Source organism: Barbus barbus (genome assembly GCF_936440315.1).
Source record: "Barbus barbus genome assembly, chromosome: 11".
Classification (NCBI taxonomy): domain Eukaryota; kingdom Metazoa; phylum Chordata; class Actinopteri; order Cypriniformes; family Cyprinidae; genus Barbus; species Barbus barbus.
Window position 1 is genome coordinate 23,634,835 of NC_136739.1, and position 20,467 is coordinate 23,655,301.

The following is a 20,467-nucleotide window of genomic DNA, read 5'->3' on the forward strand; positions in this document are numbered from 1 at the left end:
TGCAGTAGACAGATATGGTCTAGGCTCAGAGCCAAGGACAATCTCTGAGGCCCTTTGTGGCACACTCAGCCTTACAGAGCGGAAACAACACGAGGGGCTTGCTAGCTGCAGCACCGCTGTGAGAATAGATGCACTCTGATGGCTTTGTGAATGAAGAGTCCTTGTCTTCAGCCAGGGCACGTAGCCAGGCCGCCCTGAGCTCTGCCTCATTGACTCACATTGGGAAGGGAACATGCATAATGCTCAAGTCCTATCTCTTTACTTTACTCACTCGCTCGCTCACTCTCTCCCACCACCTTTCTCGCCCACCCGTACACGGTGGCGTAGCATAGTTTTGGCACAGAAAATAGCACAGCACATCACCGGATTATATGCATGTGGTATAAAAGGGACAAACAAACGATAATGGCATGTGCCTCCATTGGCAGTCAGACCTGCTGGTTCTGTGACTTTGGGAAATGAATAATTCATCTGTTTTTCCAGGTGGCAAGCTGTGGTGGGCCGATGACGATCTGGCTCAGCTGGGAACGGTTGCCAAACGGGATGGACGTAACCCAGTGGTGCTGCGCAATAAGACCAGCGGAGTGGTACACATGAAGTTGTACGACAGAGATGGTCAGAAAGGTGTGCTGAGATACAGTTAAGGTTGTTGCAAAAATAGCTTGACCAGTCATTGTCTTTGAAATGGATAACTGAAGTTTAAAGTCTTTTTAGATCTGTGGGATTTCTTTCCGGTGTTGACATGTTTCCTAAAAGAACAGGAAGTTTGTTCAGGACATATCAAAAAGTTTGAGTTTTTATGTAGCCAGTATGCTTTAGTTAAATTAACTGAAACTAAAACCTTTTAAAAAAATGTTTCTTGAAATACAGTTAAACTGAAATAAAAATAAATAAATAAACTTCTAGTTGTACCATTTCTCATTTTCTCATTTAACCCGATGTACGAAATCAGCTGAAACTAAAATAAAAAATGAATAAGAAAAAATAAATGTAAAATTAATATCTATGTAGACATATTTGAAAAAAGACACAAGAATATTGCTCAAACTGTGTAACTTAAATTTCAATCAATGAATTAAAATAATAAACACTAATTTAAATAATTTGAAATAATATATAATCTCAATGATGCAAAAACAACACTGCCAGGTATCATGATTTAGCTACTTGATATTTCTGTAAATGTTCGTTATTGAGAGCATTTATTGGACAAACTTCTTATTTAAAATAGTTTTGTTCAGTTTTCCTTGTTTAGGACTGCGCAAGCATATAAATTAGCCTTAAAGTTAATAGACATGGACTAAAAGCCACTAATTTTGATTTTGTAGAGTCTTAAAGTAGAGTATAAAAATAAATGTGCTGAAATAAACAAGACCATAAATTTTAAGCATTATACTGTGTTGTTTAATTTACTTGTAAATAGCTTTAAGTGAGTCAACTCTTTTCTGTTTTCTACCTTTTTTTTTTTTTTACATAATATCACAAGCTTATCTTCCTTGTAAGCAGAGATATATTCAGATATTGGTTTTCCATTTTGTAAGTTATTCTGCAAATAATTCACACTAATGGCAGATCCATTAACGGCATTGCTGTGGATTCCACTAAACTGTCGACTTGAATAAGGAATGACCATTAAACGGGCACAAATGTAAATCTATCCAGCCACCAAATTTCTCCGGCAGCAATTAGACTCTCTATTCATAATGCTGAGCTGTCTTATTACTGTCATAGATGTGCAAGCTGAGCTTTCGCTGAGAGCTTGTGCTAATACACAGTGGTGCAGTTTCCCTCCCTTTCACTTTCAGTTATACAATTAAGACAAGAGTAAGACATCCAGGAACCGAATGTCAAGTCATCTTGACTTGACAGCAACACTAAAACCTTTCATCAAATGAGGAGAGGTATTCAGAATTTACGACCATTCCATTGTGGCCGAACCTGTTAATGAATTGCTTTCATATAAAAGCGTAAATGACATAACTCAGAAACTGTCTCAAATTAGTCTACTGCTTCAGCTTTGCTTGTATGGCTCATAAGCAGGCTTGCATAGAATCAGCAAACTTTTTAGAATTGTATCTGCTAATTTTTGGGGAAAAGCTGCAGAAATTTGTGAAATGGATTTAAACATAATGATATAAGTTAAACGTAACTCACAATACATTTATTGATAGCTAAAACCATAATGAAATTATCCAAAATGGCTAATAAATGCAAAAACACAAGAGGCAGGACATGGGTAGGAATTGATATAGAGGAACATATATGTACCAAAAAGAAATGGGTATATTACATAAATTAAAAATGCTGTTCAGTTTAATAAATTCCGTTGCAGGTTTTTTTTTTCTGAGTTTTGATTTAGTTATTTTTTTTAATTTAAGATTATAATTTAATATGTTAACTAGTGCTGTCATACGATTAATTATGATTAACAGCATCCAAAATAAAGGTTTTTATTTACGTAATACAGTATATGTATGTGAAGTGTGTGTATATATGTATGATGTGTATATATATAAATACACACACTTATTTATATATTTAAGAAAAATATGTTGTTTATATATTAAAATATTTATATATAATATAAACTATATGAATATAAATATAAATGTAAATACATGTAGATATTTTCTAAATATTTACTGTATGTGTGTGCATTTATATGTACATAATAAATATACACAGTACACACACATATATTATGTAAACAAAAACATTTATTTTAAATGCGATTAATGGCGATTAATCGTTTGACAGCACTAATGTTAACATATCAAATTCAATATTATTATGATTTCATTCTGCTTTTTAATGATATTGAACAGGATTTTTCCCCCTCTATTGACAGTCGTAGTTTTTATCAGTAGAAATTGGAGTTTGAATGACAACATTCTCTGTAAAACTGATTTGTAATGAAATTAGAGTAGTTATATATGAAAGAAACTCAGCTTTGATGTCACAGGAGTAAATTACATTTTATAATGCATTGAACTATATTAAACATATATTTTAGCTTTATTTTACATTATAATAATATTTCACAATATTACTATATTTACTGTATTTTTGATCAAATGAACACAGCCTGGGTTAGCATGAGAGTCTTAAAAAAAGTGTACACATTATCATTGAGTTTAAAATAAGCTGCAGAGTCAACGTCATTATTTTCCAGATATTTGAATCATTTGCTTTGGCTTTGGTATAAAGACTATATATATTTAGTTTAATTTTAGAGGCTGTCATATTTTCTCATACTGTATAAATGGGTCACTGTATACTGTATAAACAGTAAACAATGGGATATAAGAGGGGTTCAGGAAATATATGAAAACATTATTCATTATTTTTACATATTTTACTTATCGCAAATATATTTTTCAGAACTGTTTGGAATTATTATCTTGCAACAATGTATAAGTGAATCCCAAAAGCTACAGTCAGCAGTTTTCTCCACAAGAAGACATGCTTTCTCCTCTTATCGTGGTCTCTCTCAGGTAGGAATGCCTGTCAGTTGAATAACGGCGGTTGCTCGCAGCTCTGTCTGCCCACATCTGAAAACACACGCACATGTGCCTGCACCATTGGCTACAACCTGCGCAGTGACCGTCTCTCCTGTGAAGGTAGGCTGCTGTCTTGGCCCCTGTCCTTATGGTTTGTGGGGATGTCATGTATTTTTCTTCACTTCTATCAGGAATTCATGTTGTCTTTGGGTTAGCTGCTTGTTTTGTTATGTGGAAGGTGCCCAAAGAAAACTGTGTGACGTTTGTTTGACCTCCATCTAACATCTCTCGCTTGCTGTTGTCTATCACAGGCCTGAGTTCTTTTCTGATGTACTCTTTTCATGAGGGGATACGTGGAATCGCTCTGGATCCCGGCGACCACGGCGAGACCCTGATGCCCATCAGTGGCACCTTGTTTGCCGTTGGCGTGGACTTTCATGCAGGTACAAACACTGCTCTTCCCGTGATTCAGTCCTGCTATCTTCCACTCTGTTCACAAGTGTATAGAAACGCTCTTTGAATCATCTCTGTGTGCACAACAAAGATAAGGCATGTATTGCTCTCTGTGCATTACTTCTTTTTTGTTATGTTGTTTGTTGTCAGATGTACAGTCTCATATTAGCTACACAGTCTCTTACCAGATCAGAAGGGACTGAGAAACACTGCATATCACATGTAGAGATAAACCCCTCAGATGGGTTAAACAAGTAGGTGCAAAGAGATAAATGTTCTCTTTATATCTCTTATAGCTACAACTATAAAAGACAGAAAGCAGTAGAGTAGATAATCTAGCGAATGGAAGTATAGCCGACATCACCACGCTGATGGCGTTGAGGGGTTGTTGTATTACTATGCATTATTCATTCTGTGAATGAGGTTCATTTGACAGCGGTCTGATGCAAGATTGTTCAGCCTGTTTCGGGGGAGCATTTTGTGGTGACAAGTGGCATAAATGAAGTGAGCATCAAGGGGGCAGTCTACATGTGATGGTACCAAATTAGCATTCTAACAGTCAATAATATGAGACATTTCCATAAACATGCAAACACGTATGCATGCAGTAGTACAGACTACCTGCTGTAGTCATTTAAATGTGGCCTGACCTTTCCTACTCCTACTCCCATAAACAAACAACCAACAAACACTGTGCTGAAAATAGTGCATGTAGTTTAGAACTGATGCAAACATAAGTACACTATACAGATTGGGGTGTGTGTGCGTGTGTGTGTGTGTGTGTTAGGGGTGACCCCGAGTAGTCGAAGATTCGATGCTTCGATAGGAGGAGCCTGATTAGACTCCCAATCTCACATTCGAATATTCGCAGAGGTGTTAGGATCATGCCACTTTGGCTATATGGGGATGCTCAAATGTCTGATTTCACATAGAACTACCTGTTTTCTCCCAATAGGTTAATATACAGCCTATTAAGTTAATGCTGTAAATAAGAATCTGAAAAGAAAGACGCTTTAAATAAATATTTTAACGTGCGTGAATAAATCCAACCACCCCTAAAGATTTAAGTTTCACTTTCCATAATCCATGACCGACAGAGGAGCATCTTGGCGGCAGGGATTTAAATCTTTAACAAGACTCAAATTGACACAGACAGAGTGAAAGACTGGATTTTTTTTCGATCATGTAGGGTACAAGTGATTTAAAAACATTTCAGCCGGTTTATATATATTGTGTATATATTATATTATATTATTATATATATTGTGTATGTGTATTCGGGGGATTTTGTGCAGGTAGCCTGTAAGTCGTAATATTAACGTTATGTTGTATAAATAACAAATGGGGCAGTCGTGGCCTAATGGATAGAGAGTCGGACTTGTAACCCAAAGGTCGTGGGTTCGAGTCTCAGGTCTGGCAGGGATTGTAGATGGGGGGAGTGAATAACCAACACTCTCAATACCACGACTGAGGTGAGACCCTTGAGCAAGGCACCGAACCCCCAACTGCTCCCCGGGCGCCGCAGCAATGGCTACCCACTGCTCTGGGTGTATGTTTACTACTGTGTGTACACTTGGATGGGTTAAATGCAGAGCACAAATTCTGAGTATGGGTCACCATACCTGGCCACACACCACTTCCCTTTCCCTATTATTTATCTTGAATAAGATGCATTTGGTTGTGCTGCGCTGCAGTAAAGTGCTTCATTGTAGTACCACTGTGATTATCTCGTCAGCACACAGCGCGAGCAGTACAAACTGCAATAGCAAGATAGCACTACTGCTACTACTATAGTTTAAAATAGAATTAAATATTATAATGTCGTGCACCTTGTTTGTTATTAATAATAACTTATTATTATTATTATTATTATTATTGTTATTATATACTAGCATGTATGTTGTCAATAAAAAAATGAATTTAACAAGAAAATCACTACCTTGTAATACAGCCTACTTCATCCTTTGTATATGCTTAAACTGAATGGAGGTTTATGCATTCAAACTAATAAAATAATATTCAATTGGCAACTTTAAATCATTAGCTGGACAGGTCATTTTTTCACATGCTGTGAGGGTTGGGAAACATGGCAGAATTGCTGACCTCAGCAGCAGGGCAATAGAGGCAGATGGTCAGAGAGTTTCTCGCCTACCACCAGAATCTGTTCATCTCAGGTGAAGAAAACCCCAGTCGAGCTCAGCCTACGACAGCTGATTACACATGCATACCATTTGCATGTTATTAAGAGGCAGCTTGTTGGAGCATGAAACAGATGAGGGCCTTCCAGCTGGCTGCTGTCACATGTAAGAGATCCGTTAGCTGAGTGAATTCAGTAATAACAGGAGGATGCATCATTTTGAATGATATTCCCTACCAAATGCTTGTTGGTTTCTGCAGTTATTGTTTCTACTAAAAATAATTAGATATTAACATGTGGTCTCTTATAAACAGTAGACAAAGCTTCCAGAATATTCCTGCTTCATTTCTTTCTGCTCTTGTTTGTTTCTTTTTTATATAAAGGGTCTGAGATGCTTTCTCATACACTATTTATGTTGCAAGCTTTGTTCTTCATGACATATGTCCTCCTTCATACAGGCAATGATACAATTTACTGGACAGACATGGGATTAAACCGGATCTCAAGAGCCAAGAGAGATCAAACATGGAGGGAAGACATTATCACCACTGGCATCAACAGAGTGGAGGGGATCGCAGTCGATTGGATTGCTGGTAAGACACAAATATCATTTTGAAAATGGAATGCTGCCATTTTTAACCACTGTCACAAATAATCCAAATAAAACCATTGCATCTCTAGCCTTTAGATATACTACTATTAAAATGTTTGGGGCCAGTACAGTTTATTGTATTTTGTTTTGTTTTGTTTCATTTTTCATTTTATTATTTTGTTTCATTTTATTTTTCTCTTGCTCACCAAGGCTGCATATATTTGGTCAATAAACACAATATAGTATAATACAATTTAAATACTATAAAAACAGTAATATTGTGAAATTGCAATTTAAAAGAATTATCTATTATTTATTTAATTATTTATTTTACCAGGTAACCTTTACTGGACAGACCATGGCCTCAACCTCATTGAAATCGCTCGTCTGAATGGTCTCTACCGGTCAGTTGTAATATCAGAAGGGCTGGACCAGCCAAGAGCCATTGCAGTGCATCCACAGAGAGGGTACGGATCAGTTTCAGCCATGTCTGCAGTTCAGTAATATAAATCTTTAGAATCATTTTAGAAATTACTGAGTGAATTTTGGGGAACTATGCAAGTGCATTGACCGGATAATACAATGAGCTCTTGGAAGAGAAATGAAAATGCATTTTAAACCTTTGAAGGTTAAATAAATTTTGTGATCTGACTAGCACTGTTTCGCTGACAGAATTGGCTTTAAAATGTCTTGGCCTCCACTAATGAACCAAATTAAGAATTTAAAACCAGCAGATATGCATCTCCATTTGGGGACAGGCTCATTTTGTAGTCTATTATGGTATTGTTTCAGTAATTAGGGTCGAACTTTATGGTTTTCGATCTTGCCAGTTTTGTCTGTGTTTGCCTTGAATTTGATGTTTACAACCTGCAATCAGAATCACACAGCAAAAAGACAAGTTTTAGACGCTTTAACCCATCTAACTGATCTATCTATCTGCTGACAGCAGACTGCATCAGTAGTGGGATCCTCTAAATCCAAAAAACAGCCTCCTATTCAAGCCTAAGGCTGTGAAAGCTGTCTTTTCCTTTTCCAGTTGAGTCAAACTTTGAATGATGTTTCCTTGGTGGTGTAACAACAGTTATACACTTTAAAGGAGTGGTTCACCCAAAAATGAAAACTCTGACATCTTTTACTCACAATCATTTTATTCCAATGCTGTTGTGCCAACTTATTCTGTGGAGCACAAACATAGAAATTCTGTCCTATTGACTCTTTTCCTTGCAGTTTTTTAGTGAATGAGTAAAGCTTTCAACCTTAAAAAAGAATGCAAAATGTATCATAAAAGTGGTTCATGTGACTTAGTGTTAATATCTACAGCCTGATCATTGAGAACCATATAAGTCAGATTTTTTAAGTTTTAAGCATCAAATCAAATGATTAATTGAAAGATTATATTCTATCATATTATATTTATGATTCATTCTATAATTCATCTTCTCTAATGAACATGCCAAGTTGCTCCAGGGCCAATGTCAAGATATATTCAGTGATAAACTGTTTCTAACATAAATGAATTGTGAAGACTTGGGATATTGTGCATGAGTCATATTGACCACTTTTGCATCCTTTTTAAGATTAATGTCTTTAATTCTAAAGTCGTATGGGTTTGGAATGACAGAGTGAATAAAAAAATGACATAATGTTTAATTCAATTCCTTTAGGTCGCTATGAACTATAGAATTTTGCATGGTTAAGTGGTAATCCAGATTTAAAAATCAAATGAAACGATTCATTGAAACGATTCAGTTTAAAACAATGATTCATACTTCTCTATTGAACGTGCCAATGTGCTCTAGGGCTGATGTCAAAATATATTTGATGATGAGTCGTATGAACCACTTTATGCTACTTTTGCATCCTTTTTGAAGCTTGGAGTCTTCATATTTTTGTTTTCTGCATAGAGTGAATAGAATAAATGATGACAGAATTCAAATTTTTTCAGCTGAGGTCCTTTATTCCTTTAAAGTCACTATGAATGTAGAATTTGGCATGGTTAAAGTAGTATTCGATTTTTCCAATTAACAGTTATTTGTTCTGGACCGAGTGGGGGAAGAATCCTTGCATAGGTCGTGCACGACTGGACGGTTCAGACCAAGTGACCCTGGTCAGTTCTGGCATCGCCTGGCCGAATGGAATCACCATCGACTATGAGGTAGGCCGAATTGGTTCCACTTCCTGATACTCTACTCGCTCTCTTTTCTTCTGATGCTTATAAAATGGGGCTGCTCAAAGGGAGAGGTGCTGATGTGCATCTTCAAATTGCTTTCTAGGAAAATAGATTATACTGGTGCGACGCCCGGACCGACAAGATAGAAAGGATCAACCTTGAAACCGGGGAGGGCCGAGAGATTGTACTGTCAGCCGCCAATGTGGACCTGTTCTCCGTGGCTGTGTTCGGAGCTTACATCTACTGGTCTGACAGGTAATTTATTATTTTACTAAGTGCTACACTCTCCAAAGTGGCCCACGGAGCCAGCTGCTCCAGTCTCAACGGATTAACCCCTTCCGAGCAAGGTTATTATGAGACCTGCCGTATGTTTCGGTCATCTTCAAGTTGGCCTTATGTAAATAGGGTGTACCGTAAGTCACCACCAAGGTGACGTTTTCTCGGCTTTAGAGTTAAAGCAGATTTCGTGTGTGTTTTAACGAGTCTCGCTGCTTTTAATTAGATACCACCACCATAATGCTGATATCAGACTCTTTTTCTGTGCCATCCATGGCAGAGCCCATGCCAACGGATCAATCCGGCGTGGATTCAAGAGCGATGCCACCGATGCCGTCACAATAAGAAGTGGTCTTGGCGTCAACCTGAAGGACGTGAAGGTGTTTAACAAAGTCCGGGAGAAAGGTTGAGGTTTCAACTTAATTTTTGAGTTTATTTTTAATTATGCCACTTATGTTTTCTTTGAACAAAGCCCAGTCATTCTGAATATCTCCGTTTGCATCCAGTGATATCTTTCTATGCTTGCTTTTGCATGCAGGCACCAACCCGTGTGCGAGGAGCAATGGAGGTTGTCAGCAGCTGTGCTTTCACCTGGGTAGCGGAAGAAGGACTTGTTCCTGTGCTCATGGGTACTTAGCCGAAGATGGCTTTGCTTGCCAAAGATATGAGGGCTATCTTCTGTACTCTGAAAGGACCATCTTGAAAAGCATCCACCTGTCTGACGAGAGCGATCTTAACTCCCCTCTCCAACCTTTTGAGAATCCAGACTACTTCAAGAACGTCATTGCTCTTGCATTCGATTATCAGCAGCAGACCTCGCACCACAACCGCATATTCTTCAGCGACATCCATTTTGGGAATATTCAGATGATCAATGATGATTGGTCTGGAAGACAAGTCATAGTTGAAAGTAAGTCCAGTTGGTTTTATTGTAAGTGCTTTCATGGTTTTCATGGGGCGTTTGAAAAATCCTGCAAATTGCTAGGCTTTTGTTGAGCATAAAAGATGTCCAAAGATGCTTCTTCCACAAAAGCGGGCATTTGTTTTTGGTTCTGTCGTCGTCCTGATGCAGACTCATTGCAGTGACCCACATGTTGTTTAATGTTCTGCTGCTAGAACCATTCCAGCCTCTTAGCAGCCATTTGTGAAAGGCCATTTGTTGGAAACCGTAAGTGGAACTGCCTGTGATATACAGCAAGGCCTCAATGCATCCAACATCTAGTAAAAGTGGTATAATAGCTACCTCCATTTTTCTGCAACTAAATGGGACCAATTTAACTGTCAAAAAAGATGTTTAAAACACTGCATCTTTTTCTGTGTCCCCACACTTGATGGATTGAAATCGCTTGTCTCATTTCCACCGTCCTCAAACTGTAACAGAAATATGAGTGGAAGCAGGGTGATATTTTTCAAGATCCTGCCTGTCACTGTTGTTGGAAAGTTCAGAATATGGTTATTGATTTCCTCATGTTCGCTATATACGGCAGACATTTCAGCCGCAATCGATATTCACATCTGATGGTGGCCCACAATGAAAACCTAATACGCCTATTGACTGTGTATTATCCATTTACAATGTAATGAGACAATCATGACAGTTCTTAATATCAAACAACTCATGTATTATAGCTGCATATGCTGTAGTGCATGTTTACAGATGGACTTTCTTTCAGATCCTAATGTCGTTCACAACATAATTTTAGATTCAGAACGTATACTGACATAATTAGGTTCAAATGGCAAATAATAAGGCGATGCAATAACGTACATGTAAACCAGAATTTCTTAAACGAAATTGATAGCAGAACTTCAGGAGATGTTCTTAAAACAAATACTTCACTCAAAAATTAAAATTCTGTCATAATTTTTCAATGCCAATAGTGCAGACATAGAGAGACATACGGTGGCTGTTGCGCTACAGGCGTCCCGAGTTTGAATCCCGACTCGAGTCAAGAACCTTTCCCGGTCCCACCCCACTCTCTCTCCCACTTCACTTCCTGTCAGCTCTGGTCTTGTCCTATCATAATAAAGGTACAAACAACAAAAATAAATCTTAAAAAAAATAAATTATTTCATAATTTACTTTCATGGTATGATTCTTCTTTGAAGCTTAAAAGCTTCAGTCCTCAGAACGTACATCATACAGCTTTAGAACAAAACAAGAGTGAGTAAACAACTTAAGTTTTGTTTTTGAATGGACTATCCTTTAAATCGAAACACAATATCTGTGTCTTAGGTAAACGGAAAAATCCCTTAATGCATTTTTGGTACTTAGTAAGCCAGCTCATATCACTTTGCTGAGGTTAATGGGATACAAATATACTTAGAAAGCTTCTGTGCTGCATGATTAGTGCTTCTATCCACTTACAGTACTCACTGAATTCTCTTATACCTAAGGAGCAATGGGGTTAGTTAATAGACCTTTTTCAGATTTCACTTTTACTTACTTTGCCTTTTTTTTAAAGGCTTCTCTTTGTCATCATGAAAATTGTTTTGTTCATTTACATCATTTTACATGAATTAGAATCACTGTTTTTTTTTTTTTTTTTCTCGCATTTGATTTCAGCAAATCAGTTTGGGTGAATGCAAACAACGTGATTATCATGAGCACAACATCCAGCTAGGCAAGAAAACATGTAATCTACCTGAGGGATGACTTTCACTATTTCACAGGCCAGTGGTTTATGTGTGAGATTTTTTGTATGCCATTAAAATTCCTTTTAGAGTAATTGTACATAAATATGTTGAGCAAACAAATTAGATTTTTTTCTGAAAACCTTTCATACACCTTTTATATGCTTAACTGCAGACATAGAAATGATGTACAGGATGTGGTACAGTACAAATATTTTGAGCATCCCTTATTCCGTCCCTTATTTTCCTATAAAGAATCACAATTATCATCTCAGGGTTACGTATGTAACCCTAGTTCCTCGAGGGAACGAGACGCTGCGTCCGAGAACGCTAGGTGAATGCCTTCAGTGTGATCGGCTCTGAATATCGTGTGCAACCTATCCAATGGATGGGCAAGACGTCACAGACGGGGTGACGTAATGACCAGCTGGTATAAAAGGACGTGCGGTGAAACCGGCGTCAGCTTCTAGGAATGAAGCAAGCACTGGCAGGGATGCCAGAAGACGCAGCGTCTTGTTCCCTCGAGGAACTAGGGTTACATACGTAACCTGAGACGTTCCTCCTCAGGAACTCGAGCTGTGTCCGAGAATGCTAGGGGAACGAGATATCCACACTGCCAGACTTACCAGTCCCTGCCAGTGTGTATCCCCGCGGAGCACATCTAGGGTGAGAGGACGGAAGAGCCTGGAGTGGCCCGTATGTCAAGGCCATTAAACCTGACAAAGGTCAGGGGCACAGCGTTGCAGCGTTGCATATAGTGAAAAGTTTCCACTTCAAGACATACAGTTTCCTTGTTGAGGGAGCTCTGGATTGGAGGATGGTCTCAACAACCTCGGTTGAGAGACCGGAAGCTATGAGTTGCGCCCCCTCAGGGGCCACCCCCTCAACTTCCACATCTCCAGGCAGGGGTGATAGACCCCCGCTTGTGAGAGGAGATCCCTCCTGACGGGAATCCTCCATGGAGAGCTGTCGAAGTGAGAATTCAGGTCCGAGAACAATACTCGGCCGGCCAGAACAGTGCTACCAGAAGTAGACTGACCTCGTCCCGGCGCACTCTCGTCAGAACTTCCGGGAGCAGAGCGATTGTGGGAAAAACGTATAGACAAAGCCTCGGCAATGTCTGTACCGTTGAGTTAGAGAGTACCAGAGGGGACATTGCGCTGTCTCCTGAGTAGCGAAGAGGATCAGGAGATCTGGTGCGCCAGCCTGTACAGGGGGCACGACCGCAGACCTCCTTGGTGGTTGATGTAAGAGACCACCGCTGTGTTGTCGGTGCGCACCAACACATGGTGATCTCTTAGGTCCAGGAGAAAGTGTTTCAGAGCCTGAAACACAGCCAGTTGATGTGCCACGTGAGGTGGCGACCAATCCACAGACCGCGGGCAGGGTGGCCACTCATGACCGCACCCCAACCTGTGAGGGACGCGTCCGTCACTAGTGTTACGCGGCGACACAGAGCTCCCAACACCAGGCCCTGAGACATGAACCAAGGTTGTCTCCACATGTCTAAGGAACGTAGGCACTGCCGCGTGACCTTGATCATGCGAAGTGGGTTTCCCCTCGGGGAGAACGCCTTGGTCTTGAGCCACCACTGTAGGGGTCTCATGTACAGCAGGCCAATAGGTATCACGTTGGACGCAGTTGCCATCAGACCCAGCAGTCTCTGAAAGTGCTTGACAGTGAGTGACTGCAGTGAGGATCGACTCGATCCAAGCAGGGGACATTTGTGCCTGCATCTTGGTCCAATCCCACACCACACTAAGATAAGTGGTTCTCTGTAATGGAGAAAGCACACTCTTCTTGGCTTTCAGTCTTAACCCCAACACTTTCATGTGAGCGAGAACAACATCTCGATGTTGAGCCGCCACGTGCTCCGATTGAGCGAGAATCAACCAATCGGCGATGTAATTGAGTATGCGGATGCCTTGTAGCCGCAACGGAGCTAACGCTGCATCCACACACTTCGTAAAAGTGCGGGGTGAGAGTGCTAGGCCGAAGGGAAGAACCCGATACTGGTAAGCTTCGCCCCCGAAGCAAACCTCAGGAACTTCCTGTGAGTGGGAAGGATGGAGACATGGAAATGTGTGTCTTTTTAGATCGATCGTGACAAACCAGTCCTCCGACCTGATCTGTGACGCGACCTGTTTGTGAGCATCTTGAACTTCAGTCTGCTGACTGAACGGTTCAACTGACGCAGATCTAAAATGGGATGCAACCCTCCATCCTTCTCTGGAACTATGAAGTACCGGCTGTAGAACCCGGACTCTCTCGTGAGGAGGGCCACCTCGATGGCCTCCTTCCTTAAGAGAGTATCTACTTCTTGTTCCAGTACCAGAGCCTGCTCAGGACCCACCAGAGTGGGATTCATCCCGTTGAATCGAGGCAGAGGAGAACCGAACTGGATTCTGTAGCCTCCCTCTACAGTGTGCAGGACCCATGGAGACACATCTGGCAGTAGTTTCCACGCTGCCAAATAGTCTACTAAGGGAACCAGTCTCTCGAAACTGGCCTCTGGTGTAATCAGAATGGCTAGAGACCCCTAGAGCACTTGAGCATCTCAGCTCCACTACGTCTCCGGGCAGAAAAAACTGAGATGTGTGCTCACTGGAGATCTCCCTGGGCCATGGGCGTCAGGGCTTTCTAGGCCGAGGACTTCTTAGCCTGAAGTACGACCCACTCACCCGTCGCCAACAGATCCAATTGCGATCCCCATGAGCGCCGGCGCCGCTCTGCCTCGGCGGCAGCAGGACCAGCACCGCGGGGAACACTGGTGAAGGCTCCCCTCTTAACAAAGAGAGCCTTCCGGGAGTGAAGCACGTGCATTGGAAGAAGATTGCAATGCGGAAAGCCAGTGCTTTTTTTCCCGAGCGCCGACTGTGCGTGCTCCGCTCCCAAGCAAGATACGCACAAGCTGTGTGTGTCACATGCAGCCACACTGCTTGTACTGCGAGCTGCTCATCAGGGAGCTTATAGCAGTGGTTTTAGACAAACAACACTAAATAAGACTCACAACTGAGAAATATCAGACAGATACACACAGAGCGCTTTGCTGAATGACAGAAGGCTGACTCCAGTTTCACCGCACATGCTTTTATACCAGCTGGTCATTACTTCACCCGTCCGTGACGTCTCGCCCATCCATTGGATAGGTTGCACACGATATTCAGACCTGCTCACGCTGAAAGCATTCCCCTAACTTTCTCGGACGCAGCTCGAGTTTCTGAAGAGGAACCCTTATTTTCCTTTATGGCATCCCTTGTTATATTGTTAGGAAAAGTTTAAATTGTGTGCATTTTTAATTACTGTTTTAACTAGGCCTACTTGGTCTGTATTTTATTTTTTATTTTTTATAAAATGAGCAAAACACTTTGTGGTGAAAGGTGCATTGCGATAAGATGATCTTGGGACTTACTAATGAGTAATTTTAACATTCACAACATGCAAACACCAATACAACTATTAAAGTTATTAAAACAATCAACATGTTGTAAGAAACACAACAAGAAAGCTGGATGAACTAGTTTTGTATCTGATTTAGTTTGTAGATACTGCACTTTGCTATTGCAATAGTGTTTTAGTTGTGTAAGGTCATCCAGGCAGAGTGCAGTATCTACATTTTGGTGGTCAAAGGTCAAATCAGTGGTCATGGTTTTTATCTATAAAAAATTAATCCTAAGAAGGCTTTAAATGAATGCATTGCTAGTAATCTACCCACAACATGTTTGACTGGCTGATGTAAAAACTTTAAAGGCATTTTTCTCAGTTTCAATGTTTGCGTAGTTACTGCACTTTGTCTTTGTAGGGCAGCATAGTTACTTAATCGAAAATAAATCAAATGTGAGCTGTCACACAGGGACTTCTGGGAATGTCAATGTATAGTATTTTAATGTAAAATTACTCTAAATATAAGGTAAGGTTATCTCTATTACAGTTATTCACTGTATACTGTAAGGAAACATACTCTTAACCAGTTAACAGGTTTTTGCTGTTGCATTTTTAGTCTTTTATCATTAAAATCAATAAAACATTTTAGTGTTAGTGTTTGTGAAAATATCAAGATTCTTGGTAGGAATTTCAATATTATGTCTACAACTAATATGCTGTTGAATACATTACCTTTTTAAATTAAGTTAAATATTATATATATTATTAATATCAGAGATGAAGTAATTAAATTAAAACAACGGCATGCAAATTTTTCAAGTAATTACTTTATTAGCATAAAATACATGATACATTAAAACTAATTTGACTGGGAAGTACGTCTATAATTAAAATTTCAGCCTAAAGCACAGATTAGCTATTTTGATCCGTATTCAGCCTGTTAATGTTCACTTGAGACATTTTTTGAAGTAGAAGTGCATTTGACCATTCACGTGTACTTTTCATACCCCTGCCACACTGTATCTATTTGAGCATAAGTACCCCAGTCGGAGAAAGTGAGAGTGTGATGTTGACTACATGTTGAAATGAGCTGGCTCTTTTGATGGCGTCTCTACACTCGAGTTCACTCACTTTCCCAGAGATGAAAGCCAATCCCAGCCACCTTGACAACATGCACATTTGCAAGCACCCTCTCCGTTCTGTCACCAGAAGAGGGTGAGGACTTTAATAATCCGTATTTCCTTAATTATGTCATACATCCCCTGTTAATTACTCCAACAGTTTCTGCAAAGGCAAGCTGTCAGGCACTTTTTATTGTGAATGATTAATTAGTGATGGATTTCTGCAGACCGTTCATAAAGTATTCTTTAAGATTTTTCAAACAGTAGCATTTTTTGCTACAGCTTCTGTGTTTAAACAAATGCTATTTCACTGATGAATTTTTAGACATGACCGCAGACAAAGCCTAACCGTTTTATAATGCTTAGTGAGATGTCGCTTTGATTATATAGTTTTCTGAATGAACACGTTCACTGGGTGATTTCAATATCAAAAAGAATGCAAGTGAAAAAAAGTGTACCAAGGCTATATTTAGAGTTAAAAAAATAAAATTGTGAAATAATATTATTATGTTTTAAAACAACAATTTTTTTAAATATAATTTATTCCTGTGATGGCAAAGCTGAATTTTCAGCAGCGATTACTCCAGTCTTCAGTCTCACATGATCCTTTAGAAATTATTCTAATATGCTTCTTTGGTTATCATGAAACATTTCCTCTTATTATCACAGTTCAAAATAGTAGTGCCACTTAATATTTATGTGGAAACTGTCATACATGATTTTTCAGGGTTTTGTGATTTACTGGAAAGTTCAAAATGGCAGCATTTATTTGAAATCAAAATCTTCTGTAACATTCTAATATGGTAATACCACAGTGTTAAATGGTCTTTCCTCAGTTTCACATTTTCTGTGCAATTTTTGGGTGAAAACGTGGAATCCTTCAAAATGTATTTAAATATTTAAAAAAAATAATAAACTAAGCTATAAATTCAACAGTTGAAAGCATTTACACACAGTGGTGTGTTCATTTCCAAATTGTAATATCAACGAAAACATGCTATTAAATCAACTTTCCATGTGACTGGAATCAGTATGTCTTAGCCAGTGGGAATGAAGCACGGTCAAGCTATTTTATTGTTTTTTGTAGATGTGGGTTCGGTTGAGGGCTTGGCTTATCACCGTGCCTGGGACACGATTTACTGGACTAGCTCCACCACCTCAAGCATCAGCAGATACACAGTAGACCAGAGCCGACAAGGAGCTTTCACCAGGCAAGCCGTTGTCACCATGTCTGAGGATGACCATCCCCACGTCTTGTACCTAGATGAATGTCAAAAGTAAGATCTATTTTTTTTTTTTTTTGCCCTCTTAGGTATCTGACATTTTCGGTCTATAAAGACTGTCTAATCACAAAAATGACACTGAGAGTACTTTTTAGCATTGTTCAAGGACATTACTTTTATACAGGACAAAACATATATAATTTCACATGAGAGTTTGTTGTCATGTGCATTGAAATGCTTATTTGCACTTCACAACATTCAAAAAGCCCAGTCATGTGACATGCAAGAACAAATGGTGTTTGGTGTGACGCCTATAAAATGTGCCATTTTTCCGCTCCATCAGAGGGAGAGATTTCATTCGCTACAGACTAAACAAAATGGACACATTCACTTGATAGAGATCCCTTTGTGGACATGTAATGTGAAACAATTGATTTTTATGTCAGGAGGAAGCATATTGACTTTTAAAATCAAGAGCTAATTGATTCGTCACACACAGGAAAACTGACATATATGGAATGTCAATCAGTCAAGAAGGAAAACATTTTAATTAGTTTGACCTCTTCAGATGAACAGGGCACCATGTGAAATTTGTTGTGGATGGAATATTTTTATTCCTGACCCAGCAGATTAGCAACTCTCCAGACATCGTGGATGGTATATGTACTTAAATATCCTCTCCAAAAGAACCGTTTGAGACTGATGAACAGCATTGATATTCAGAAAGATGTGCCGACCCTGAGTTCACCGACTACATTAAACCCTCAACCTTGCAGAGAATATGCTTACTTGGTAAAATCTGGCACTTTTTCAAATGGACTACAGACTGCTGTTAATTAGAATCTAACCTGAAATGATTAATTGGCATAGAATGTCAGCATGTATCACTAATTTTCAATTAGTCCATGGAATTAGACTGTGAAAGGAATTTGTGAGAGGGACGTCAAATAGGCCCTGAGGCCTTTCTGTCCACTATTATTTGTGAAGTCAGTGATATTCCCTTGCGCCATAGAGCCGGTTTAAAAATACCAGCAGGCGACAGTATTGAATCATTTTGTTTCGCTAGTGCTGTCTGTAAAATTGCTTCTATTCCTCTCATTTTTTTGTCCCATGTATTTTTTTAGCCTCATGTTTTGGACCAATTGGAACGAGCAGCGCCCCAGTATCATGCGCTCCACTCTTGCAGGGAATAACATGAAAGTCATCATTAGCACAGATGTTTTCACTCCTAACGGACTCACAATTGACCATAAAGCAGAAAAGCTGTATTTCTCTGATGGCAGCCTGGGCAAAATTGAACGCTGTGAATATGACGGCTCCCAGAGACATGTGAGTATCACTCTTTCTCTCTTTCGTGATGTTTCAGAAAACATTTTTTCCAATAAAAAAACTCTTCTACAGCCGTTTTTAATCTAGGATGAGGTGATATTTTTATATTTTTAAAATAGGTAATATTTTATCAGCTTTATAATTTTACATTTTACCAAAATTATTTAATACTGTTAAAAAATAGTTCCAATGTTAGTTAATTGTTAGTCAATGCATGTCTAATTTGATCTAATGCAGCTAATTAAACAAAGAACCTTATTGTCAAGTGTTACCACAAACTTTAAGCAAATTAATTATGATATGCAGATTAATTATTGCTTTTTGAATAATGAATTATGTTATATTAGTTCGTTAGCATTATAGCATTAGCATTTTTTTTTCTCTATTTGTTTATTATTATTTAATGGAGTGCTTTTGATTAGTGGAAATAACAACCACCAGTTGAAGTAATTCCTGCTCATTTTCTAAAATATAAACCTCAATTGGGTTTTGCAGCGGGTCTCTACAGCTCGACGATAATGACTTGATGACCACCCATAGGACGGGTGACCCTCTGGAGTTATTAGTGTCCACTGATAAGCCGGGTCCATTGACCCTTCACAAGATCAGCTTAATCGTAATGAATTATCCACTTTGAAGAAACATGACAAAGAGTTAATTACAGTTCCTCAACCTCCCAAACTAAGCACACTAGTGGTAATGAAAGCTTATTTTGAGACCCCTGCCGGGCCATCCTATCAACTAGCCAGTTAAACTGTGAAGAATTAAGCAAAACTGAATCAACATGGCATTTGGCAAACTGCCTTGCAGTTGGAATCTCCCAACTGGTTTTATCAGAGGGGTTTGTGTGGTGAAACTGAGTGGAAGCTTAACGGTACGCATGGTTAGACTTTCTCTGATGAAACACACTGTGAGGTGCCATCATTTATATCACATCCACACAAAGAGGTGTATTATTATAGATGTAAATTTTTGGTAATGCTCATCAGAACAGGTGAATAGTCTACACCTGAACATCAGCAAAACTAAGGAGCTGATAGTGGACTTCAGTACGAAGCAGGAGCGGTCATACCAGCCGATCACGATCAGCGGGACTCCAGTGGAGAGAGTGGACAGCTTCAGATACCTGGGTGTTCACATCACGCAGGACTTGACTTGGTCCTGTCATACCAGCGCCCTGGTGAAGAAGGCCAGGCAGCGTCTGGACCATCTGAGACGCTTAAGGGACTTTAGACTTCCCTCTCGGGTGCTTAAGACTTTTTACACCTGCACCATCGAGAGCGTCCTGACGGGCAGCATCACTTCCTGGTTCGGGAACTGCACTATGCAGGACAGACGAGCCCTCCAGAGGGTGGTGCGTTCAGCGGAACGTACCATTCACACCGAGCTCCCTGACCTGCAGGAGATCTACAGCAAGCGGTGTCTGACCAGGGCCAGGAAGATAGTGAAGGACCTCAGCCATCCCAACAATGGACTCTTTTCTCTGCTGCGTTCAGGGAGACGCTTCCGCTCCATGAAGGCGAACACAGAGAGAATGAGGAGGAGCTTCTTCCCGCAGGCCATTCGGAGTCTTAACCACTCTCCACTCTAATCACATCACCCCACACTTCCACTTTGCACATTTTCAAATACAATCTGCACTAATTTG

General features: G+C 39.6%; 1 protein-coding gene across 1 annotated transcript in view; it reads left to right on the forward strand.

The window, feature by feature from the left end:
- The window catches only part of LOC306876901 (low-density lipoprotein receptor-related protein 1B-like), a gene marked incomplete at its 5' end in the record, with an annotated part of 297,950 nt that overhangs the window by 216,504 nt on the left and 60,979 nt on the right, over positions 1-20,467 (forward strand). The window contains 11 exons of the mRNA XM_079428350.1: positions 484-624; positions 3,495-3,620; positions 3,812-3,943; positions 6,549-6,683; positions 7,020-7,149; positions 8,711-8,837; positions 8,956-9,107; positions 9,409-9,533; positions 9,667-10,038; positions 17,355-17,544; positions 18,615-18,819. Of these exons, the coding sequence (XP_079284476.1) occupies positions 484-624; positions 3,495-3,620; positions 3,812-3,943; positions 6,549-6,683; positions 7,020-7,149; positions 8,711-8,837; positions 8,956-9,107; positions 9,409-9,533; positions 9,667-10,038; positions 17,355-17,544; positions 18,615-18,819 (1,835 nt within the window). The remainder of the gene's footprint in view (positions 1-483; positions 625-3,494; positions 3,621-3,811; positions 3,944-6,548; positions 6,684-7,019; positions 7,150-8,710; positions 8,838-8,955; positions 9,108-9,408; positions 9,534-9,666; positions 10,039-17,354; positions 17,545-18,614; positions 18,820-20,467) is intronic.